Below are 26,625 nucleotides of genomic sequence, written 5' to 3'. Positions count from 1 at the left end.
CACTGCAAGAGCTCTGACAACTATATTGTATTTGGAAACAGCCTACACAACAAGCCTGAATCTATATACTAAAACTAAACAGGGACACTGCTTACAAATACAAGATTTTATTATAAATGTCCATTTAAAAGAGTCCAAAAAAGAGGAGGTACTATACTTATATCACACAAAATAGACTTTGTCAAATATTTTAATAAGAGACAAACAAGGTTATTATATAATGAAAAAGGAGTAGATTAATCAAGAGAATATAACAATTGTAAATATATATGCACTCAACATCAGAAAACATAAATATATTAAGCAAATACAGGTCTGAAAGGAGAAACAGACAATACATAATCCAATAATATTAGGGGATTTTAATACTCTACTTTCAACGATGGATAGATCATCCAGACAGAATAGCAATATGGCAACATTGGCCTTGAACTATACTTTAAAACAAATGAACTTAGATATATACAGAACATTCACTCCAACAACAGTAGAAATACACATTCTTCTCAAGTGCATTTGGAACATTCTCCTGGATAGATCATATGTTTGTCACAAAAATAAGTCTTAGATAATATAAGAATACTAAAATCATACCAGATATCTATTGTTTATCACTATGGTATAAAACTAGAAATGAATAAGAGGAGAAAAACTGGAAAATTCACAAATATACGGAAATTAAACAACGTACTTCTGAAAAACCAATGGGTCAAAGAAGAAATACAAAGGGAAATAAAAAAAATATCTTGAAACATTTGAACATGAAAACACAACATACCAAAACTTGTGGGATGCAGCAAGAGAAGTATGAAAAAGGAAATTTATGTCAATAACTGCCTACATTAAGGGCAAAAAAAAATCTCAAATAAACAACCTAACTTTATACCTCAAGGAAGTAGAGAAAGAACAACAAACTAAGCCCAAAGTTAGCAGGAGGAAAGAGATAAAAAAGATCAATTCAGAAATACATGAAATAGAGGCTAGTAAAAAAACAAAGAAAAATCTAGAAAATTAGGAGCAGGTTTTATGAAAAGACTGACAAACTTGACAAACCTTTTGTGAGGCTAAGAAAAAAAGAATACTCAAAATCAGAATTGAAAAAGAAGACATAACTGATACCACAGAAATACAAAGGCTCATAAGCGACTACTATGAACAATTCTACACTAACAAATTAAATAACCTAGAAGAAATGAGACAAAACACAGAACCTATCAAGATTAAATCATAAAGAAATAGATTTGAAAAGATAAATAATGAGTACCGAGATTGAATGTAATCAAAAAACTCCCAAGACAGAAAAGCCCAGAATCAGATAGCTTCTCAGGTGAATTCCAGCAAACATTTAAAAAAGAATTAATGTGAATCCTCCTACTCTTCAAAAAAACTGAAAAGTAGGGAACACTCCCAAACTCATTTTATAACACCAGCATTACCCTGATACCAAAGCCAGATAAGAAAACTACTATAAAAGATTACAGGCTATCCCTGATAAAGATAGATGGAAAAAATCCTAAAACAAACAAAAAAAAACAACAAATGGAATTCAACAGCATATTGAAAGGATTATATGCCATGATCAAGTGGGATTTATCACTGGGAGGCAAGGATGTTTCAACATATGTAAATCAATAATGTAATAAGTCACACTAATAGAATGAAATATAAAAATTGTATGATCATCTCAATAGATGCACAAAAAGCATTTGAAAACATTCAACATCCTTTCATAATAAAAAGTCTCAACAAATTGGGAATAGAAGAAAAATACCTCAACATAATAAATCCATATTTGACTAGCCCACAGCTAACATTATATTCTATATAGAAAGTAGAAATTTCTTCTTCTAAGATGAGGAACAAGACAAAGGTGACCACTCTCACCATTTTATTTAACATAGTAGTAGAAGTCTTAGCCAGAGCAATTAAGCTAAAGGAAAAGAAATAAAAGGCCTCCAAATCAGAATGAAAGAAGTAAAATTGTCTCTATTTGCAAATCATAAAATCTTATATATAGAAAACCCTAAAGACACCATCAAAAAAATATTAGAACAACATAACAAATTCAGTAAAGTTGCAGGATAAAAAAATAACAAATAAAAATCACTTGCTTGCATTTCTATATACTGATTATCTGTAAAAAAAACACACACATAAAACATTCCCATTTATAATAGCATCGAAAACAATAAAATATTAAGGAATAAATATAACTAAGGTGTTGAAAGAGCTGTATACTGAACACTATAAGTTATTAATGAAAGATATTGAATATGACACATATAAATGGAAAGACAACCTATGTTTATGGATTGAATTAATTAATATCATTAAAATGTCCATGCTACCTAAAGATAGGTATGGATTCAATGTAATCTCTATATCAAAATTCAATAACATTTTTCACAAAATAGGATAAGAAACAATCCTAAAATTCACATAGAACCACAAAAGACCCCAAAAGGCCAAAGCAAGCCATAGGAAAAAAATAACAAAAAGAAAGCTGGAGGGATCACACTTCCTCATTTCAAATGATATTACAAAACTAAAGTATCAAAACAGTATGGTATCGATTCTGGTCAAGATGGCAGAATAGGTAAATGCTGTGCTTGCATCCTCTGAGGACCACATCAAAATTACAACTAAACTACAGAACAACCATCATTGAGAATTGCCTGAAGTCTGAGTGAACCAAAGCCCTTCAACTAAGGACATACAGAAGAAGCCACCTTGAGACTGCTAGGAGGGGCAGAGATGCAGAATAGACTGGTCCCACACCCATGTATAACTATTTAAAAAATGGGGGGAAGGCCAGTTAGCTCAGTTGGTTAGAGCACAGTGCTCTTAAAAACAAGGTTGCTGGTTCGATCCCCACATGGGCCACTGTGAGCTGTGCCCTCCACAACTCGACTGAAACAACTACATGACTTGGAGCTGATGTGTCCTGGAAAAACACACTTAAATAAATAAAAGTTTAAAAAAAAATTGGAAGGAATATCTCAGCTGCCAAGGTCTCAACAAAAGGAGCAAGAAATCCAAGTACCACACCAGGCTACCCAGCAGAGGATTCCAGTGCCAGAGAAAGAAGTCCCCATAACTTCTGGCTGTGAAAAACCAGTTGAGATTGTGGCTGAGTGAGATGGAGGGTGGCTGCAGTCCCAGGTGCTCCTCTTAAAGGGCCTGTGCATGGACTTACTTGCTGATTGACTCACTTGCTCCGAGCTCCAGTACTAGGGCAGCAGCACAAAAGATGACAGGGACATATAGGGAGGAACTAAGTAGTCTGGCTTCAGGGTAGGGCTGGAGGTACAGCTTTCTCCTGGATGGAGGAACTGGTGGAAGCCATTGTTCCTTGCATGAGGCCTTGCCCTTCCTGGTGTGCAGATGCTGACAAATGCCATTTCTGAGTCTTTATCAACTAAGGTAACACCATTCATTTGCCCTGAATCCCTAAGACCCCACCCACCCAACTTTCGGGCCCATCCAAGCTGCTTCCAGAGGCTTTTTTGTACAAACTGCCTGCCTTGGCTCATGCTGCAGACTTTCTTAAAGTCCATCAAAGGTTCACAAAACCGAAACAAGCAGCATCTGGCTTCAGCATGTCCCATACCTCTGGCTGAGCAGCCCTAAGTCCAGCAGTAGTGGCAGCTGACCTTCATTTGTGGTTTGGCTTTTCGAGTCACCTCCAAGTACAGCTCAGGTGGTGGCCATCTGTGGATTGCTTTGGGGCTTATGCCATGTAGCCAGAGCAGTCCACAGGCAAGGGCTGAATTTGGCCTGCAGTGGGTCCCTTCCCACATGGCACTGGGGCTGGCACATGCAGTGGCCAGCTTCAAAGTGAGATGGAGCATCACCCAGCCACCTCCAAGTACGACATACTCAAAGGGAAGACTGAGCAGGCACCAGAATCCTGCTAAAGCAAATCCTGCTCTGTAAGGTCAGCCCCTGCACAACAACTCTTTCACAGTGCTCATGGGTGTCCTCACAACCAATGAGCCCAAGGGTCAGTCCCTCCCACTGAAGTGCAAATAGCAACTAAGAATAAACTAAAACAGTTGGACACACACACAACCCACTCAAGGGACACATGTGGGCACCCAGCTCTGATGACCAGGGAGAATGTGCCACTGGGACACACAGGACGCCTACTACATAAGGCCACTCTACCAAGAACAGAAGAAATAGCAGCCCTACCTAATATAGAAACAAACACAGAGAGGCAGCCAAAATGGGAAGACAAAGAAATGTCCCAAATAAAAAAAACAAGGCAAAGGAAAAAAAAAAAAAAAACGAAACAAAATGAAGACAAGCAATCTACCAGATGCAGAGTTCAAACCACTGGTTATAAGGATGCTCAATGGTCTAAGGGAGAACTTCAACAAAGAGGTAGGAAACATAAAAATGGAGATAGAGAACAAAAAAGAACCAGTCAGAAATAAATAACACAATAACTGAAATGAAGAATACATTAGAAGGAATCAACAAATTAGATGAAGCAGAGGACCTAATCAGAGATTTGCAAGATAAGAAAGCAGAAAACACACAATCAGAACAGCAATGAATAAATGAATGAATGAATGAATGAATGAATAAATAAATAAATAAATAAATAAATGTAGTTTAAGGGGTCTCTGGGACAATATCAAGTGTACCATCATTTGCAACATAAGGGTACCAAAAGGCGAAGAGAGACAGCAAGGAATTGAAAACCTATTTGAAGGAATAATGACTGAAAACTTCCCTGGTAAAGGAAATGGATATTCAAGCCAAGGAAGCACAGAGTTCCAAACAAGATGAACCCAAAAAGGCCCACACCAAGACACATCACAATTAAAATGCCAAAGATTAAAGCTAAAGAAAGAATCTTAAAATCAGCAACAGAAAAGCAGTTACAAGGGAGCTCCTATAACACTATCATCTGATTTCTCAGCAGAAACATGCAGACCAGAGAGGACTGGCCAAAAATATTCAAAGTGATGAAAATCAAGGACCTACAACCAAGATTACCAGCACAGCTATCATTTAGAATCGAACAACAGATAAAGAGCTTCCCAGACAAGACAAAGTTAATGGAGTTCATCACCACCAGACTAGTAAAGAATCTTAGAGGGAAGACAATAAAACAAACAAAATAAGATAAATATATGAATAATAAAATGGCATACATTTATCAACAATTACTTTAAATGTAAATGGATTAAATGTTACAATCAAAAGATATAGTGTGGTTCAATGGAAGAGAAAAGAAGACCCATACATATGCTGCCTACAAGAGACTCACTATACATTGAAAGATACATACAGACTGAACGTAAAGGGATGGGAGAAGATATTTCATGAAAATGGAAACAAACAAACAAGAAAGAGCTGAATAGCAATACTTATACCAGACAAAATAAACTTTAAAACAAAGGCTATAACAAGAGACAAAGAAGGACCTAATAATTCCACCTATGGATATTTATCTGAAGAAACCCAAAACGTTACTTCGAGTGCAAATACCCATAGGTTCATTGCAGCATTATTTACAATAGCCAAGATATGAGGGCAGCCTGGTTGTCCCTGAATGGATAAAGAAGACGTGGAACATATGTACAATGGGATACTACTGAGCCATTAAAAAGAATGAAATTTAGACATCTGCTACAACAAGGGTGGACCTAAAGAGTATTGTGCTGAGTGTAGTAAGTCAAATGTGAAAGACAAATATCATATTATTCACTTATAAATGTAATCTAATGAACAAAAGAAACAAACAAAAGAAACTGAAATTCATAGACACAGAGAACATTTGATGGTTGCCAGATGGGAGGGGGGTTGCGTGGCTGAAAAAGAGGAACAGATTAAGAAGTACAAATTGGTTGTTACACAGTAGTCATGGGGATGTAGGGTATAGCATAAGGAGTATAGTTAATAATATTGTAATAACTACCATGGTGTCAGATGGGTACTAGATTTATTGACGTGATAGATTGGAAGGGCATTGAGAGCAGGTTGAAAAAGGTGAAGGGATAAAAAAATATAAATTGGAAGTTACAAAACAGTCAATAGGTATAAAGTAAAGCATAGGGAATATAGTCAATAATAAGGTAGTAACTATGTATAGTGCCAGGTGGGTACTAGACTAGTCAGGGGAAACACCTCTTAAATTATATAAATGTCTAAACACTGCTGTACATCAGAAATTAATATAATGTCGAATGTCAACCATAATTGAAAAATTAAAAGGGGGGAAGATAAAGAGGAATAGTGGTTCAAAGTTTCAGGTATAAAGCACATATGTCATGGAGATGTAATGTATAGATAGCATAGTGAATATAGTCCATAATATTATGATAGAGTGGTACGGTGTCAGATGGTTGCTGTACTTATCATGGCGATCATTTCTTTAGGTATATAAATGTTGAATAACGATGGTGTATACCTGAAACTAATATTATATTGTATATTAGCTACATTTTAATAAAAATCTCTGAAAAATTAAAAAACAACACAGTACGGTACTAGCATAAAAGCAGCCACAGGCATAAATGGAATAGACTAAAGAGCCCTAAATAAATCCATGGATATATATCAACTGATGTTTGATAAAGGAGCCAAGAATACTCAATAAGGAATAATAGTCTCTTCAATAAATAGGTTTGGGTAACTAGATATTCACATTCAGAAAAATGAAGTTGGACCCTTATCTTACACTGCTCATAAATGTTAACTCAAAATAGATTAAAGTCTCAAATGTAAAGCCTTAAACCATAGAACTCCTACAAAAAAAAACATGGAAAAAGCTCCTTAACATTGATGCTGGCAATAATTTTCTGGATATGACACCAAAAGCAAGAGCAAAAATAAACAAGAACAAAAATAAAAGCAAAAATAAACAAGTGGCACTACACCAAACTAAAAATCTTCTGCTTTTTAGCAAGAACAATGACAACAAAACAAAGAAATAAAAATCAACAAAATGCAAAGGCAATCTATGGAATGGCAGAAAACATTTGCAAACCATTTATTATGGTTTTATGGGTTCAGCTCCATTATGTGAAAAAGGGTTAATATCCAAAATATATAAGGAATTCATAAACTCAATAGAAGCAATAGAAAAAACTAATCTAATTTAAAGAATGGGCCAATAAACACTCTTGGGTATACATCTAAAGAAATTAAATCATTACCTTGAAGAAAAATCTGCACTTCCCTTTTCACTGTGGCTTGATTCAAATGGCCAAGACATGGAAACAAGACATAAGTGTCCATTGATGGATGAATGGATAAAGTATATGTGATGTATATATAAGATTTTATATACACATATACATATATATATATACATATATATGTGTATATGTGTATGTGTATATACATATATATATATATATATATATATATATATATATATATGCATATATATATACACACACACATATATATGAAAAAATCCTGCCATTTGCAACAATGTGCATGGACTTGGAGGGCATTATGTGAAGTTAATAAGTCAGACAGAGAAAGACAAATACTATATGATCTCACTTATATGTGGAAAATAAAAAAAGTTGAACTCATAAAAACAGAGAGTAGAAGAGTGGTTTCTAGGGGATGGGGAGTAGGGGAAGTGGGAAGAGCTGGTCAAAAGGTATAAACTTCCAGTTATAAGATAAATAATTTCTAAAGATCTAATGTACAGCATGATGACTATAGTTAATAGTATTGTATTATATGCTTAAAGTTGATAAGAGAGTAAATCTTAAATGTTCTCACCACACAAACATGAAAAGATAATTATGTGAGTTGATGGACGTATTGACTAACCATATTGTGTTAATGATTTCACAGTATACATTGCATACATTAAACTGACACAATTTAATTTGCTAATTACATCTTAATAAAGTTAGAAAAAAAAGGAATGTGTTTTTAAATTTCCAAGTATGGAGAGACTTTAGTTATCTTTTTATTGATACATAATTAAAATTTCCTGTAATTTAGTTATTTTTGAATTTTGTTGAGACTTGCTCTGTGGAGTACTATGTATTCAATGTTTAATATGTGACTTTTGGATCAAGAATACTATTTCTGTTATACAAATTTTATTTTTTTGTTTAATGTATTGAAATCATACTCTGATAATAGAATTTTCAAATTCCTTTTTTAGATGTCATTTTTCCCTCTATGTATGACTTGAAGCTATATTATTAGGTGCATACAAATTTAGAACTGTTATATCTCCCGATTAATTGAGGCATCTATCTATCTATCTATCTATCTATCTATCTATCTATCTATCATCTATCTATCTTTTTAAAAGATTAAAGTAGGAAGTATTAGTCTACCTAATATTAGGGCTTACTATATAACTATAGTAATCAAGACAGGGTGGTTCTGGTGCAGAGATAGATACATATAGATCAGTGGAAACCAACTGATTTATGGAAAAGGTGCATGCACAATACAATGGAGAAAGCACAGCCTTTTCAACAAATGGTGTTGGAGAAATTAGATAGCCATACGAAAAAAAAATTGAACCTCAATCTAAACCTTATACTTCATATAAATATTAATTCAAAATATATCATAAACTTAAATGTAAAACTATACAAGTTAGGAAAAACATACGAGAAAGTCTTTAGTATCTAGGGCTAGCTGAAGAGTTCTTAGACTTGACATCAAAAGCATGATTCATAAAAGGAAAAATTCATAAAATGAACTTCATCAAAATTAAAAACATTTTCTCTGCAAAAGACCTTGTTAAGATAATGAAAAGGCTAATTACAGACTGGGAGATAATGTTTGTAAACAACATATCTGATAAAGGGACTTTATATATAGAATATGCAAAGAACTCTTTTTAAAACTGAATTAAAAAACAATCTAATTAAAAATTGTTTGAAAGGCATGCTACTAAGCAGATATACAAATGGGAATAATCACATGAAAAGATGTTCAATATTATTATCTATTAGGGAAATACAAAGTAAAACCACTATATCATACTTGTATCAGAATGGCAAAAAAATAAAAAAATAAAAAAAATCATAACACCAAATGTTAGCAAGAATTCAGAGAAACTGGATCACTTGTTCATTGCTGATGGGAGTGTAAAAGGGTACAACCAGTCTGGAAAATAGTTTGGCAGTTTATTCTAAAATTAAAAATGTAGTTTCTATATAACCTAGCAATTGTACTCTTGGGTACTTATCAAGAAATCAAACCTATGCTCATGTAGAAACCTGTATACAAATGTCTGGAGCAGTTTTATTTGTAATTAGCTATAAACAGGAAACAACCCAGATGTCTTTCAATGGGTAAATGCTTAAATAAATGGTACATAAAAAGTAGCAATACACACATAAATAGATTTCAATGTAATTAAATTGAGTGGAAAAAGCAATTTCAAAAGTTTAGACACTGTAGAATTCTGTTTATACAACATTTTAAAAATAATAAAGTAATTGAAATGGAGAACAGGTCAGCGGTTGTTAAAGGTTAGGGACTGTATAGAGGGAGGAGGTGGATATGGTTCTAAAGTGCTGGCATGAGGAAGCCTTGTGGTGATGGAACAGTTCTGAATCTCGATTGTGGTCCTAGTTATGTGGAACTACACATGTGATATAATTTTGTGGAAACACACACACACACACACACACACACAATGAATACTTGTATAACTAGTGGAATCTGAATAAGGTCTTTGGTTTGTACCAATGTCAATTTCCTGAATTTGATATTATATTTTTATAAGGTGTTAACATTGTGGGATGCTTTGTGAGGGGTGCTTTGGGACCTCTCGGTACATTCCTTTATTTCCTGTGAATTTATAATTCTTTCGAAATAAAAAAAAATCAAAAAGTCATATTTGAAAAAATTTGAAATCATTTTGCCACTGTGCAAAACAAACAAATTCAATGATGTCAACATTATTTTTAAGCTTGTACGCATTAAGGAGTAAGGACAAGGCAGAACTCATTCCTAAATATAAAGGTAACGTGATGTGGGGACAGAGCCCCAGAAAGTAGTTTACAGGCTCTCGGCCTCACGTGGAGGAGTGCTGGCTCCGGTAGTAGATGGCCGTCAGCTGTGGCTGATTGGCCGTCAGCTGTAGCCAGTTAGCCAATTAGCCGCTAATATAACTGCTGCGGCTACGGAGGAGAGGGAGAGAGGAAAGAGGAAGAACGGGGGCTAGCAAGAAGATGGCGGCTGGGCTGGCAAGCGTGGATGGCGGTTTGCGGACAGTGTGGATCCAGCCTCCAGTGAGAGTATAGTGCTGCCGCCAGAGAGAATATAGTGGTATGACTCCCTTACCTATGGCTCCGTGGGTGTTCCTTTTTGGCCTCACCATATCCTGCGTTATGTGGGGAGCGGGAGCAGAGACCCCGCAGGCCGCCCCGCACGACAAATGGCGCAGCGAGCAGGGTCTCCCGCATGACAGTCTCCCGCACGACACGTGAGCAATAAAGAACTAAAGAAGGACAGAATTTCATAATCCTTACATAGGTACTACTTTATAGCTACAGTAAATATTAACAGGTGGGAGGGGGAACTACACAAATAATTAGTGCAGGAATTATACTCAGAATATTTAATAACTATTAGGGTTGGGGCACCAACTAATCAGAACAAAATGGGACCAATTAGAACAGATGCCGGCCATTAACAACTCAGAATTTGGTACTAGTGCACAACAGTGGACTATCCACCCTATATGATATATTTTGCATTATTATTATTTTTGCCACAAAACATTTATATTCCTAAAATGTTGGTATTTCTTAGTACTTCTGAGCCAAAAATACTAGAAAAGTTGCCATAGTATTGAATGAAGCGTACCTCAAAGTGCTGCTATGGAAAATTATGACTAATAATTGCTGATTAGTAAAATAAGAACTAAGGCTTCTATTAAGATATTTAAATTTTTGTTTTTTTGTTTTTTTACAAAAACACCCAAAATCTTAGCACAGAAACAAAATAACATTTAAATTTGTTTGTTTATAATATTTACATATAGGAGATCAATATTAGCATATAAATGAATCTTTTCAATTTTGAAGTTTTAGTAATTGAATAGTTAATATTTTCAGAATGTTCTTACGAATTCTTCCTAGTGGAAAAATTTTAAGGTGCTTCACAAACATAATCTTAGCAGGTTTATTAGATTAGAAAAACAAATATTTAAAGGTGAAACTAATTTGGCCACATTTAATCTTGAGAAAACAGATTATTAATGCACCATAATTATCACTACAAACTTAATGAAAAAACAGTCCAAAGTCCCTATTTAAGGAAAAATAAACTATGCTGTCCACAGATAAAATCTGAATTATGAAAAATACACATTTCCTTTCCAAATCTGTGTGTCAGTACTATGAAACTCACTAAAGAAATGACCTAAAACTAATTACTGTTTTCTATTACTTTAGAAAGGCAAACTCCTTCTCTTGAAAAAACATCCATTTAATAAATATTATAAAGCATAGCTTATGCTGTCTATGTTGATGTTGATTTTGGACACTTTTTTAAAAAAGGCAGATTAAGTAATAGCTCCAAGCTTCAGTTAAGCTCAGTTGAAATGCAGTGGGTAAACGCAGGTAAATGGGTTAATATTGTGTGATTGTTTTTCTGTAATGTGAGAAAGCCCACAATTCATAGATGTAGAATACAGAAACAAAGCCTCCTAGTTCATACAGGTGCAATTATAACTTTGTTAAAATTTAGAGCCAATTTAACAGAATGAAAGGGGGAAACCTCCAATCCATTCACATTAGTCTGAAATTAGCTGGCTGGATAATTTTTGTCCACATGGCTTATTCTTTTCCATCCCTCCAGGACACCCTGCAATAATTCAAGGCTCTTAGGGTAGGCCAACTATTCTGAATTTCTTTTTATCTTCTACGAAGTTAACTTGTTGGCTCAGAGCATACCAGAAGGAAAAAAAAGGAACAATTATTTAGAGCCTATGGTACAACAAGCTGTCCTTCTTGTACGTGAAATGAAATCTGCATGAAATAAGTATTATTCCCTCTTAACAGGTAAGCAAACCGAGGTTCCCAAAGATTAAGTACCCTGCCCAAGAGCCCACAGATTTGGGTTTGGAACAGAGATTTCCCTCTCCTGAATACAATACTGTGGGCCTACTGATTTTAACTGCATTTCAACTTTAAGAAAAGAATGGTCCTAACAGGCTTTAACCAATTGTGATACTAACACTAACTCAGTGATTTTCTGTCGGATATTTGTGATTGGAATTGTCTCAGACAAATTCCAATTCTGAGAGCTGGGGACAAATATGATGGTGCTTTATATACAGTTCAACCAAACTTGCATCCAAATTATTTCGTAGTTAACTGCTATTTCTGTGGTATTTTCTAAAAGACTATATTGGCTTGCTAAACAGCACTCCCCAAAATACTCATATTAGAATCCAGTTACAGGTGGAGACTTTTTACTGCCCTGTAGACTTGTCTTAAAATGCTAAAAATGGACAGAGCTATGACAAACGCATAGGATACAATGACTTCAGTACTTTCAACCACATTATGAGAGAAGCAAGTATATTTTATGTTTAGTAGCAGTATTATCCTTCAAATAAAGAAAAGCAAAATAATTGCTTTAGTGTGAACAAAATAATTGTTCACACTAAATATGTATTTGTACTGAGCCATGCTCCCCCTTCCACCTGATAGCAATGAGAAAACATCTGCTAGTTTTTTTCTCTAGCCCAAGAATAATTTAAATCAGTTGATACCCCTTCTGTCTCTCTTTCACTTGTCTTCCTCTTAATATAGTTGGCCAAGGCATTAACTTCATGCACCTGTGTGAACAGATGTGCAGAAGCATATATTTACAGATCCGTATCTACATACACACACATGCATGCAGACCTTCATAATAGTATGTGCACATATACAATATCATGGAATTCAATCTTGAGAGGTTAGATATAAATTATAATCCTAATAAAGAATTTATGGGATGCAACCCAATAAGGTCTAAAATGTGCAACTTAAAAATTACTGCACTAAAATTTCTGTTCCAGGTCGGTGGGGTCAGCAGGTTATAACCCATGAGAACACATAAAAACTCTAGATAAAATGTAAAAAGTAAGCAGTTTAAAGAGACCAGAGAACTCTAAAACAACAGGCATAGACCATCAAAATTCTGACACGGAAACAACCCTGGAGAGGTGAGAGTACAATGTGCAGCTGATTGTGTTGATTTGAGGCTCTGGAAAGAATTCAGAGGCAGCCTGGGAAGAAGACCACTGCTGGGGGTTAGAAAAACCAGCACTGAGTTGAGGAGTCTTGTGGGATTGAAGTGACAAAACATAGCCTTGAGAGATCTCAAACACATGGCCAGTTATCCATGATAATGTTTCTCAAATTCTGAACCTACAAGGTCTAGAGGCAAAATACGAAGCTAAACCCCTGAAAAACACCCATATTTTTTTCAGTCTTGCACTACAGAGAAGAAAAACACTTAAAAAATTTTGGTGTGCAAGACCTGCCTGTAGGCCAGGGTTCATTCTGTGGACCAAATCCAGCCTGTCACTATTTTTTGTATGGTCTGCCAGCTAATAACAGTTTATACACTTTTAAATGGTTGAGAAAAAAATCAAAATACAAGCACTTTGTTATGTGAAATCCCTGTGTTCTTAAACAAATTTTACCAGAATACATCTGTGCCCCTTATTTATATATTGACTTTGGTTGCTTTTGAACAACAGTTAGTTGCAAAGAGAGGATGACCTGCAAAGCCTAAAATATTTATTACCTGACTTTTTACAGAATGTGTTTGCAGACCTGCAATAGACCGTTAGTTGAAAACCTGGGTAGGCAAACATCCTAAGAATAGGAGCAAATCAGAGATAGATTGGGTCTCACCAAAACTGAACCCAACCTCATGTTGGCTCAGCTCCAGATTAGATTGAGGTAATTAGCCTCCACTCCACCTCCCTGGCAGGAGAAAACATGCTATCTTTACTGGAGAAAGATATTATCATCTTGAGCCTCTACACATTTTAATACACAATTTACACACAGTCCATCATTCAGAAGATGACTTTACTAACTCTGTTTGATCTGTGCTGAACTGTGATACATACAAAGAAGCCTGACTTAACTAGTAGGTTCAACAGCAGTCCATTAACATCCACATTTCGAACAAGCAGTTTTAACCTATGTTATTTAAAGAAAAGAAAAATGAAACAGAAGTAACAATATCACCTGAAAGCACTTCTCTTGGCAAGAAAACTTAAAACACAAGTTTGGAATAATGGCATTCCAACTAATTAGATGTTAGTTTCCATTGTAAAACATTCCAATAATATATGGAATAAAATCCATGAATTACTTATTTTGTAGAAAATGAGAACAAATAGCAATGACCAATTACAAATCACTCTGAGCTATAAGACTGTATTCTAGGACTCATTTCTTAATGACCTGTTTTTCACAGACACTGGCATCATATTTTAGCCATCGACCATCCAGAGAAGGCAAAGTGCAGATGTGGGAAACACTGATAACACTGAAAAATTATAATTATGCAATATGTTATACCTACATCTCTCCCAGGATTTTAAAATTTGACTTCAATAGGCTTTTATAATGAAAAGAACAACTCAAAGGAACAAGACAGCCAAGAAGTTTGATGTGTCACAGAACTGCAAAATTGTTAAATTCACTTAAATTAGTATATACAAAGGTTTTACATCTGTGGCGTAAGTAAATTGTAACTCCCAGATATAACAGATCAGGTCATTTCAATTTATAACTTATCACATTTTGCAACACACGTCTTAATAGTGTCAATGAAATATAACATAATGGTGCTCAAAAGTCCAGGCCACATAATAATTTTATGAAATTCAAGTACATACAGCTGTACTATTGTACAGAAGGCATACAGATATAGCTATGAATAAGAAATGAAATATAGTGCTTGAAAACTGGATATTTATGCATTGAAATATGTACATGTAAATTGTATACTCTCGTTTTTTATGTAACTCAATAGTATAACTAGATTGTAAATAGTTCCCATATAACATATGAATAATAATATTTCCTATATACTATCTGAGAAAGCCAGAATTACTGTTAAAATAACGGGCCTTTTGGAATTACAGACTTTTTAAAAAGTTTAAATAGTCCTCATCACTTTTTTCACTTTTAAGAGTTCTTCAATGATAGATGCCTCTGAACAGGTTCTAATAATTTGATCAAATAAAGGCTATAAATGTGGCCAAATAATAAATCATCAGGAGAGGGTGCATTTTATTATTTTAGATTACTTATAAGTGTTCTTTTAACATTAAGCTCTATATTTTAAAAAATATATAAATATCTTCCGTAACACACTTCATCTATATAATTTCCTGATTTAAAGACAAGGTTTACATTCATGTAATCCTTAAAATTATTTTAAAAAAATTCTTCACATATATGAAAACAGTTGATTTTTAAGCAAGTTAATGTTATTACGTTAGAAACTAGAAAATACTAAGGATAACCCAGTACATTCATGTAATTAATTATTTTATTTAAATGTGTGATTAAAAGAAAGTAGTCATATGTATAGAGCTTTATATCACTGATTCCTTAATAACTAGCAGAATACTATGCCTCAAAACACAAAAATCAAACATTATTTATAGGTTCACAGTACTGTTTCTCTGTATATCATATTTAATTTCAATGAAAAGATCAGAGTCCTCAGAGAGACATATTGCAAACAAAAGTCCTTAAAAGGTGGTGGAAAGTCAGGCCAGAAGTCAAACAGAACCAGCAACAGAGATGACAGAGAAGTGAGATCCAGCACAGTCTCCTCAGAGAGAAAAAGGAAACCCACATGGCACTGCTGAAATGCTGAGCTAATTCTCTCTCCTATCTGAGCGTTAAATATTCCATCTTTAAAATTGTTTCAACTACACTATTGCTGTTTTAGGTGAGACCCTCTTTTAAGAAACACAAATATTCTCGAAGTGCAATGCTGAAACACCATAAAAACTGAATAACCTACCATTTTCTTTGCACTCTTCTGGAGGTTTAGCCTTTTTCGCAAGTCGTGGATCCAGCCATGATGTTGTCTTTGTGTTATGGCTGAAAAGAAAAGAGATCACTCTGAATAGACACATACTGAAAGGAATCAAGTTTATTCCCTAAGAAAAAAAGAGGGGGGGTTAGTCCAACAAAATTGCAATCGATACACTTAATTTGCTTACTGGTTCTAAGTAGCCCTGAAGGAGGTGTAAGAGCAATTGTGCAAGGCAGCTGTAAATTTGGCAACCTCAGCTCCCTGTCCTCAAAGCAGCTATTTTTATTAAAATCAACTAGAATGTTGCCAAGTTAACCTCATTGAAAATGCAGAACTCATCCAGAGCAAAAGGAATTTATTACAAATACAGGATTCTCCAGTTGGAAGAGCACAGTTCGCAGGCTCTAATACCGTTTCCTGAGTTTTGCAAAAGAATTATTTTCATCTGAAATCTGCCCTTTTCATAAATAGTTGTTTTGTTACTCTAACCACAGAGCTGGCAGAGGCAGCACAAAAGTGATGCAAATTATAGCATGTTCTTGGGATTCCTACATTTTCTTAAAAAGTGATTAGTAGCAATTTCATTAATCCACATTTAGCTATCTACCATGTAAATACTTGTGAAAAATCCAGCTAGGGAGGTAGGGAATAAAATATCTGTATTCTAATGTTTTTGAATTTCTGAGAACTAATAATAATTTTAATGACATTTTTGTTTTGAAAAATGTTTTCTGGAATGTCTTTTGCCTGAAGTTTAAAAAGCAAAGGGAGATCTGGTTAGAGCAGTTTTTTCTCAAAGAGGTCTTGGATTCACCTGCATTAGAATCCCTGGTGGATTTAACTAATATTGCATATTTTGGGTTGTTATAGAACGACCAGATAGAATCTTTGGGGTGGTTTACACACTCTCCATCATTGGCAAGACTCCAGTTATGCACCTTATAACTCTAGAACCCCTCGATGGCTCATAACTGCTCATTGGGGCTAAAATCTTTACTGTGCATAGCTGTCTCAAGAGATCTCATCTGCCAATGGACAAATTATCAAGGAGGACAAATGATTTGTGAGGGCTTCGGAAAGAGAATGAACAAAGTCACAAGTGTGGGAAAGTGTCACGTGTGTACAGGAAGAGCTGGAAGGCCAATGAATGACACATGCAAAGGAGGAGGGGAAAACAGGTTGGAAACATAAGTGAAAGCCAGATAATAAGGATACTTGAACATAATTTTAAGTAACTCCAAATGATAATGATAATATCAATTTCACGTATATTTTCTCTTTCTTCAATGAAATTTAACTATGTTTTATCGTATCAGAATGACAAGTGTTGGCTAGATAATCTGATGACATAATCTGCACTTAAAGCAAAGGTCAGAAAATTCTCCCAGGCAGCATATTTAATACCAAACTTCTAGAGACTAAGTGCCTATCTAATGAAGGGAATTTCAAGGCAGGAAGGAGGAAAGATGGAGATAAGATGGGCAGGGGGGAAACAATTCCAAGGTGTTAAAGCACTCTTTATATGATTTTTTTTGGGTGATCATCCTGTCTGCCTGGGTGGAGAGCCATCTCTGAGAAGTGAGACATCAAGATCCTTGAGTCATGAACTCTCTGCTCCTTCAAAAAGATTCCCTTTTATTTCTGACTTTCGTGTGGAATAAAAAGAAAACACTCTCCAACATTTTCTTGACGTTTAGGAACTCCTCAATGATTTATGTCTCTGAGCAGGGCTCAAATAATTTGATCAGATAAAGACTGTAAATTTGGTCAAATTATAAATCATCCAGAGAGTATGCTGGCTTTTATTTTCTCCCAAGTTGACCTTTGTAAAGTCTGATGGTGTTTCGTTTTCAAGTTTCAGAAGGACATAAAGTACTGCAGACACTTTCATCTCATTCTAGTCCTCATTTGTAGTCATGTCAATATCAGCTAGGCTTGTCTCCTGAACTAAAGATTTGACACCCATGGATGAAGGTGATGGCTATCTTGAGTATGAAAATGGTAGTACTGGGTTCAGCGCCTGATGGTCCCATTTTGGAAAAAAAAAAGTCACTTTTAAAATGCTCTTTATACACATGCCTCAGTTCAAAGTAAGTGTGTGTGTGTGTGTGTGTGTGTTGATGTCTATGTTTTTATGTGCTAGGGAGAAACGTCGAGAGATGGGCAAGGAAAATAAATTCTCCTTTTTACTCACAACTTCTTCCAAATCCTTCCTCCATTTTGGAGAAAAGTCACTTCTAGGTCTCTGAGACATGTTCACAAAAGCAAACACATCTATGGATAAGTATTAAGGGGCCATTACAAAGCCACTGCAGGGAGTCAAATTACGATGTCTATATCACACCACGATGGGTCTCAAAAACTGGCTAATGTAGAAGAGAACTGAATTTCCTATCTTTCCTGAGTTTGTATAAAGCATTTCATTACAGGATATATTTTTTTTTTTTTTAGGTTAAACTAGCATTAATGGTATGTCGCCTTAATACCTTTTGACAGAGTCTCTTATAGTTAACAGCATTTTTAGCTGACCTTCTGAAATGATTCTGAAAGAAATGTGGGTAGTAGTGAACTCCAGTAACTGTCTTAAACATCACATGAAGACACAGCACAGTTTTTTCAATAGTGGCTCCCATCAGCCTTGTAATTCGCATGGTTCTTCAAGATGCCTTATAAAGGGGATATTTTTAATGCATTTCGGAGAAAACACACCAAGTGACTTTCCCACTTCCTTTAAATTATTTTTTTTTGAACTTCAACAATGCCATTTGAAAATAGGATTAAACATTGGGCAGAAAACTGTACACAATGGGACCACTGAGGGATTTTTTTCACAGTCTGCATACTACCTTTCTTCAAATTTGGGAATGGGATTTCCTTTCACTTTCATTGCTACAGTAGAGTCAAAAGCAGGACATCAGTTTTTTTTGTATCTGCCCAGGTTGTGTGGCGAACAAATGACAGGAAGGTAAGATGCTAATGTTGTAAATCTTAAATTTCAATACTAATTTCTTTAACACGAACACATGCACATATATATGCTGCATTTGCAAAGAAATGTTTCTTTTCCTGGGGAATGGAATACATATCTAGGAAGTTTGAATCATAATAATATACTACTCTATGTATTTCTGTGGATAAAGTTAATGTGATGACCATGAAAAATGAGAGAGTAAGAGGACTAGTGTTGGTAGCGATGCAATTTCAATCAATGTCATATTTAAAAAATCCAGATGAAAACTTGTAAAAATGGTTTACCCAAAACTCTTCACTAATGTTAAACTCTACACTGAGTCTATCTGGAGGGCTGCAAGAAACCGGAAGTACAATTTTATTTAACTCTGCAATTCAAGTTTAAATTATTATCAGAATGGTCTTGAAAACATGACAGGCTGACATAATAAATCAGAAATTTATGTATATTTTGTAAGTTTAACCTTTTCCAAACTGACAAAAAGAGCAGGTTAAATTATAACAACTTATCTTCTGAGGAAACATTCTTCTCACATAGATAAACGCTTCACTTCAACAGGAAAAGCTGCTGACATTATGGTACACAATTGCAAAGTTATTCTCACTATCTCATAAATTTCCCAGTTGTCTACTTTGTCAGGGACTGCACTAGAATTTTCACATGCATCACCTCACTATGATTGTGGCTACATATTTTTAACTCCATTTTACAGACAGAGAAACGAAGGGTGCGAGAAACTAGGCAACTTGCCCAAGGTTACACAGCTAGTGAGTGAACGTGAAAGAGCTAGCTAGCAGTAAACCCAGATATATCGATTCCCAAGTCAAAAGTGTTTTATGATCTGAAATCAGAGGCATACTGAACCTAACACTTTGTTTTTTATACTGATGTGCTTTATTTCACAACCTCAAAGGGTAATCAAAGATCTTTGCCCCAGCTCCTTTGCCAGTGGTTTAGAAACAGAGACCTTTATCTCCTACTTGAGGGTAGTAATCACTGACTTAAATTCCTTTGTGTTAAAAGCCTTTTATGTAGTAGGTATTATATTAAATTGCACATGCATAGCAATGAAAGAGAGAATATCGTGATTGAGGAGACACAGATAATACCACTGGAAACATTTTCTCCTTATAAACATAAATTTTCTATTCAAATCAAATATTCTTATTCAAATTGGAATATTTTTCCAGACTAAAATCTTACAAACCCTGATTTATATCATCTATATATAAATATTAGGTCTTGGAATCTATACTAAAGAATCAATATAGAAAAATGCTATCAAATGGGCAGAATATTTGCTAGGAACAAAACTGAAAAAATTTCATACAGATCATGTCACACTCTATCTTCCATTCCATTTTCTTCATTTACTCTATGTTTTTCCAGTCAGAGTATAAACCCCTTATCGGTTTCTTATGTATACATAGGTGGACTCTCAAGTGACCAAATTCAAACCTAATCGTAAGACATGTTCTCCTTTCCTTCCTCTTTTCTTTATATCTCCTTTCTCTCTATTTCCTACCTTTATACTGTTGCCCAGATCAAAATGTTTTCACTATTGCACAAATATTGGATGATATTTCATCAACTGAAATTTTATTGGTAGAATAAGAAGCTTTTGTTATCAAACACACTCCTTTCCTTTGCTCCATTTTCTCTAAAAATAGTAACAGACTTACAAACAATGGAAAACATTGAATTTAAAAAGTTCTCCTAAAAAGCGAATTCTGAATCTTAATCTTTAACTGACAAGTAAACTGTGTTTTCATCCTGGGAAATACTACACCAGAAGAATCATAAGAGATTGAAATTAATGATATTTGACTGCATGAAGCATAATCTTTTGAAGAAAACAACGTCCAGGTAAATATTTTAGAGTCTATTGAGCAATTCAAGATATGTGTGAATGTTAAATTTACAACAGTAGTAATCATATACTACTTAGTTATATATTACAGGGACAAGAATAACAGAGATTCTTGATTATATTTTATGTAATTTTAAAAATAAACATTAGTTTTCAAAGGTATGTAAATTGATTACACTTTATATTTTAGTCAAAACCCTCAGGATGGTTATGTCATTTTCTAGAAGACTTTTCCTTCCCCCTATGTCATCTCTTCAAAAATAAGATTAAAGGCAATGATTGGATATATCTCATTGATGATGAATAGTGGAAGCTTTTTCATTCAAGACTCCATTCTTTCATAGTTTTACTATTTTTTCTCCACATAAACATTTAAGGTCAATGACCTCTCTAGTGGTTATGTTTCCTAAATAATATTCCTAAAATTTCTGTTAACCATATGAATATGTGTTTGCCAGCGTGTTATCTTTCATTTGTTCAGAAAACATTTTTTAAAAGAGGTTTTATTATAAGTATTGTTTTGGATATTGTGTGTTACATAATGTTTTGTCTAAAACACTTATTTTCCATCTGGGGATTGCACCAGAATCTTGTGCAGGCACAAGACAAAATATATGAAAAAATATTCAATATGTCTACTGTTTTTGTAAGACAAGTTAAAGGAGTAAATGTAGACCAGATTATTGTGACTGGTAGAGATATATCGAGCCTAGAATGAGAAAGCATTATGTTGGTGTTGCTTCTTACCAAAGGACTGATTTTACTTTTCTCGCTAATAAATTTCCCAAACATTTTGTCTTCTATTCTATTTAATAAAGGAAAATTCTAAATTGGTTTGAAATGGCAATTGGTGATTCACTGAAAACTGAAGGAGATACAGAAATAGCAACATAAGAAGAAACAGATTGTGTGTCCTGTTTCAAATTTAAAAGCAAATTCAGCCCTGACGAACATTTAGGAAACCATGTACATCCATGACATTTTTCATAGATAAAATTTTCAATTTCAAAAGACTGCTTTAAAAAATCTATTATTTAAGTTCACATAGTGTTCATTCCCAATCAGGAGGATGGTAGTAAACAAATAAGTTCCTGTTGTCGTTTTGTTTTTCGCCAAAGCAATAACAGTCTCTTTTATGTCACTAACTAAACTGACTCCCAAACAAAGAAGTAATTTAATGGATTCCCAAAGCATGTCAATCTAGATTAACCCTATGACAGCTCTTCTTTATAGAGCATTTAATCTCTGGAATAATGAATTTCTGGCCAAGAAACTTATAAAACAGATACTAATTGTAATATAAAGATTTACTTTTATTTCAGCCATGTTTGTTTACAAAATGGAGAAGGTATGGGCTAACAGCTTTGCAAGGTGACAGACCTATGACACCTTGAGAAAGTTAATTTATCTAAAAGTGCCTCAGAATTTTATCTATAAAGGGGGATACATCAAACACTTACAGGATTATGATATATGTAAAGTAGTTACCACAGCAAAATGGTTAAGAGCAAAGACACTGGAGGCAGACTGTGTCCTACGAGAGGTATAAATCTTGTCAATTTTATTGATGACTGTATTTCCAGAATTTAAAATGGTTCCTAGCACATAGTATGTGCCCAATAAATATGTGTTGAATAAATGAAATCAGAGTATCCTGGTTTTGTCAGTTCTTGGTTATATAACTAGGGACAAATGACTTACCTCTAAAAGCCCCAGATTCCTAAAGTGAGAATTAAATGAGCATAGTATAAATGCTTAATATTAATATATTAGCTATTATTTTTAAGGTAACCTGAACACAGTCTGAGAAAAAGGAGGCACTCAATTTGTTGCAACTATTATCACTAATTTGAACTTATAATTAATATACTATCTATTTTAAAAGATAATATGAGGATGATGTTATGAGTTAAGGAAAGAACTGGTTATAAAAAATACTATGTATTTGAAAGTCTCTTTAAAATTGCTAAACATGAAACATTGCTAATGTTTTAAAGCATGTTTAGAAAAGTGCATTCACTCACAATGTAAAATTGTTATTTAAAAATACTTTCTTGGATATTCACTTTTTTCCACTAAATATCATTGTAAAGGATAAAAGCAATCTGCATTTATCATTCATCAAAGAAAGCAGTTCTGAAGACTATGGGAAATGTAGTTGGCCTACACGTTCAGTATTGAGAATAATAACAACAAAGCACACTCATCTTCTAAATGCAGATTTTGTCAAGTACTGAGACATTTAAACTATTTTGCAACACCGAGTCAATCACTAACCATTTTAAAACATTATTACATAGAAGACAAAAAAATGAAATTACTTGTTACCTTAATTCAAAACACACAATGTTTATATGTGTGTGTGTGTGTGTGTGTGTGTGTGTATTTTTAAAACACATATTTAAACTGACTTTTCAGTGTAGGTAGATTTCCCTCTTCCACACAGAAATAAATATAGATATATATAAATTATATATAAATTTATATATAAAATATATACATAAGTTTTATGCACAGAACCACAGGGTCCTACGCTTTGGTTTCATTTTCTGTTTTATCACGATCTTCATTTCAGTTAAGTGTAATGGGAGACTTCCATTACTCTAACTCTCATAATATTTGTACCAGAGGGAAGATTTTACTGATGTCAGCTCTCTTTACCTCACAAATCTAATTTTCCTTCTCTTCTACTTTTCCTTTTGTCTGTTTTACTTCATTCTTAACATATTCTACCTTTCCTTTTTATCTTCTTTCTTTACCATGACTATGCTGCAGGAATGCAAACTTTCATATTACAAATTGTATATGTTTTATAAGTTTTTGGCCAGGAATCCTGGGACACTTCCTGGGTTAGTCCCTAAGAAAGCCCTTAGTGTCCCACCATGCTCCCTGTTCTGCTCTACCTGAATGTTCCAAGGAGCTTTTATAGTAAACAATTTATTTGCGTAGGAATTAATTGTGATATCAACAGCAAGGGCACTGACAGATCAAAGACAGTGGGTTCAAATGTTGATATTGTCAAATGTAGTGAGGAAGGGAAGGGGTATTCCAGAGCAGAGTGAAAGCAGTCAGGAGAACATCAAAGACAAGTGAGGGGGAAAGTAAAGCAGAGTGAAATGTAGGCAGAGAGAAAGGCAACTGCAGTGGGTTGGAATGGTGTGGAAATGAGGGACCAGATGAAAAAGTCACTGAGCCTCCCAGCTCTGTGATACTTGAGCTCACACTGATTCTTGAGATTCAAAGTAACCTTTTCGATGGAAGGAAAGATCCAGCTCAAACTGGTCCGGGAAGAAGGGTGGGGTGGGGATGCCTCCATTCTGTGGAATAACCTCTTCAGGTGGGCGGAGGGCTCCTGCCTCCTACGTTAATCACCTTCCCAGCACATTCCATTCAGCGCCCACTCCAGGCTTCCACGTTGTCCCCTGGCTGAGTCTACCTCAGTCAGCTTTCTCACCACAAAGGAACTGGTCTCCTCCTTTTTGTCTTAATTTTCCAAGTCAAACTATCTCTGCTCCTAACACTATCCATTCATCTTTCCCTGCAGCAAAAGGAAGAAGGTAAATAAACAAAACTCTCTGCTTGTCTTTCAAAAGCACTTGATCAAACAAAATGAAAACTAAGTTATCATTTCACAGGATTCACCGACTAACACCTACTTCCTTAGTAGGGTCAGGAGGCTTTTCACGGATCCCTAAAACAACCAAGGACTGGGTCTTTGTAATGACAGTCCTATACCTGGAATGCATTATCTACATACTACCAATTATTTATGTTATTTCACCTTCCCTATGATGCCTCCTTTTACTACTTCAGTCTATGTTAAACATATTCTTCTCTGAATGGCATCACAAAATTCAGAAATCCTTTATTAATACTTTACAACTATCTGTCTCTCTTCCCCAACTTGACAATAAATTTGAGAGCAGGGACAAATCTTTTAAATCTTTGAATTCTGGCACTGGATGACTGACTAGCGTATTAATAGAATAATTTTGATAGATTCTCTTAAGTGCTGACAGAGTCTCATCATTTACTATACATCATTAGCACAACTTCTGTCTTCCAAAGACCTTTTACTTCACATTCCCAAAACCTAACACTATTAAAAGAAAAAAGTTTATTTTATAATCACAAAGAAAGAAGTTTTTATAACTGCATTATTGGAAATATTATAAGGAAATAGTTCTTTAATCAACGGGTCATGCTGGGTTTTTTTTATTACTTGCACATAGCCTTACTCGCCCTGTATTATATGATACAAACGTATATAGCATCCGTCTGCTTGTTCTGAACATCAATTGTTTTGAACAATTGTGACCTCGCATTTAGAGTTTACATTTTGACTTCTGGTCTGTAATGATTCCATGCCGTGCTTATGAATAACAAAATTATGTTTTTAGATATAAATACTTTTGAGCATTTGAAACAATTATATATGACTCTCCCAATTAATTGATAAAAGATATCTTTGGGTTATTGATGATAGCAATAAGAAATAATGTTAAGAGATTCTTAGTCTTTTTTTTTTTAAAGTTAAAAGATTTGTCAAAAGGTGAACTTACTCAAATTAATCTTTTCTTTCCTTTGGGACTTTTTTCTGACAAAACACTGCATTGCTCATCCATATTGGAGTCAAGCAGAGTGCCAAGTAATTACCTGATTATGTATTCCTTTGGCCACATGTTTCAAAGTTTCCACCTTCACATGAGAATTAAATATTGGCATGTGGTAACATTTCAATTTCACAACTGAATTCTGCCTACGGAGATCTAAGACACAAATCACTCCAGGTTGGGAAAGAGAATCTAGTTTTAACATTTTTTGTTGAATAATCAGAGTTTACATATTTTTATCAACTGTCAGCTCTGAAAACTTCAATTTTTAAATAATTTCTCTTTTTGAGGCTTATACAACTTTGAGGGAATAAGAGTTGTTATTCATTTATAATATTTTTAGTTTTTATTCTTTTTAATGAACATTTTGATTGCTTTATGCACAATTTAATTTTGTGCTAAGATCAACTTAGGAGTTCATTTTTTAAAAAACTTGTTCTACTTCCAGAAGATAAAGAAAAGCTAGATAGTGTCAATAAAACATAAAATTTTCAGTTTGGGAAAATAGTCCCAAAGGAAAGAAATGATTGGGTTGAGTAAGTTTGACCAAAGAGTTCAGGATTAGCATTTTAGCTTTCCTGGTAAGTCATAAAAATGGTAAGTGAAAATACAACAGAATTTAATAAAAATAAGTATGATGAATTATACAAAAACAAATGATTTTATTGACACCTGACCTCAGGGTCAAATGCTTAAAACATTTTGTGACCAGCAAGCATTTTGCTCTAAATGGCTGCATCCTATTAAATTGCTGAAAGCAATGGTGGACGTTTCTAGCAATCTAATTTAATATGTGGGATTATTATCTCATTTGGACTATACGGACAACTTGGACAAGTAGTACAAGCATTTCTCCATGATATGTAGCCTATTTATAATTCAATAATAACATCACATAGAGATTTGCCTTTTCAGTCATGATTATAACAAATTTTACAGTGAAACTGTTTAATTCATTCTTTGATTTATAGCTGTAATTTAGGATCCTTAACTGTGTTAAGGTACTATCCTATTATTCTCTAACAAGGAAGGAAGTTAATACCAGAAACATTCATTATTTTATTTTGACCACATCTCTATTTGCTATATTATCTATATACCTCTATGACCTTTATGAAAATGTTCAAAGAGATGTGTGAAACTCA

General features: G+C 34.3%; 1 protein-coding gene across 9 annotated transcripts in view; it reads right to left on the bottom strand.

Annotated features, from left to right (window-relative positions):
• The window catches only part of MAGI2 (membrane associated guanylate kinase, WW and PDZ domain containing 2), a 1,312,004-nt gene that overhangs the window by 405,663 nt on the left and 879,716 nt on the right, over window positions 1–26,625 (bottom strand). For all 9 annotated transcript variants that reach the window (XM_074340644.2, XM_074340647.2, XM_074340646.2 and 6 more), the window contains one exon: window positions 16,012–16,091. In XM_074340644.2, the coding sequence (XP_074196745.1) occupies window positions 16,012–16,091 (80 nt within the window). The remainder of the gene's footprint in view (window positions 1–16,011; window positions 16,092–26,625) is intronic.

This window comes from Rhinolophus sinicus, chromosome 4 (assembly GCF_057876585.1).
Source record: "Rhinolophus sinicus isolate RSI-liver-muscle chromosome 4, RSI-T2T, whole genome shotgun sequence".
Taxonomy (NCBI): domain Eukaryota; kingdom Metazoa; phylum Chordata; class Mammalia; order Chiroptera; family Rhinolophidae; genus Rhinolophus; species Rhinolophus sinicus.
The sequence above is the reverse complement of the archived record's forward strand: the minus strand, read 5'-3'. Positions and strand labels throughout refer to the sequence as shown.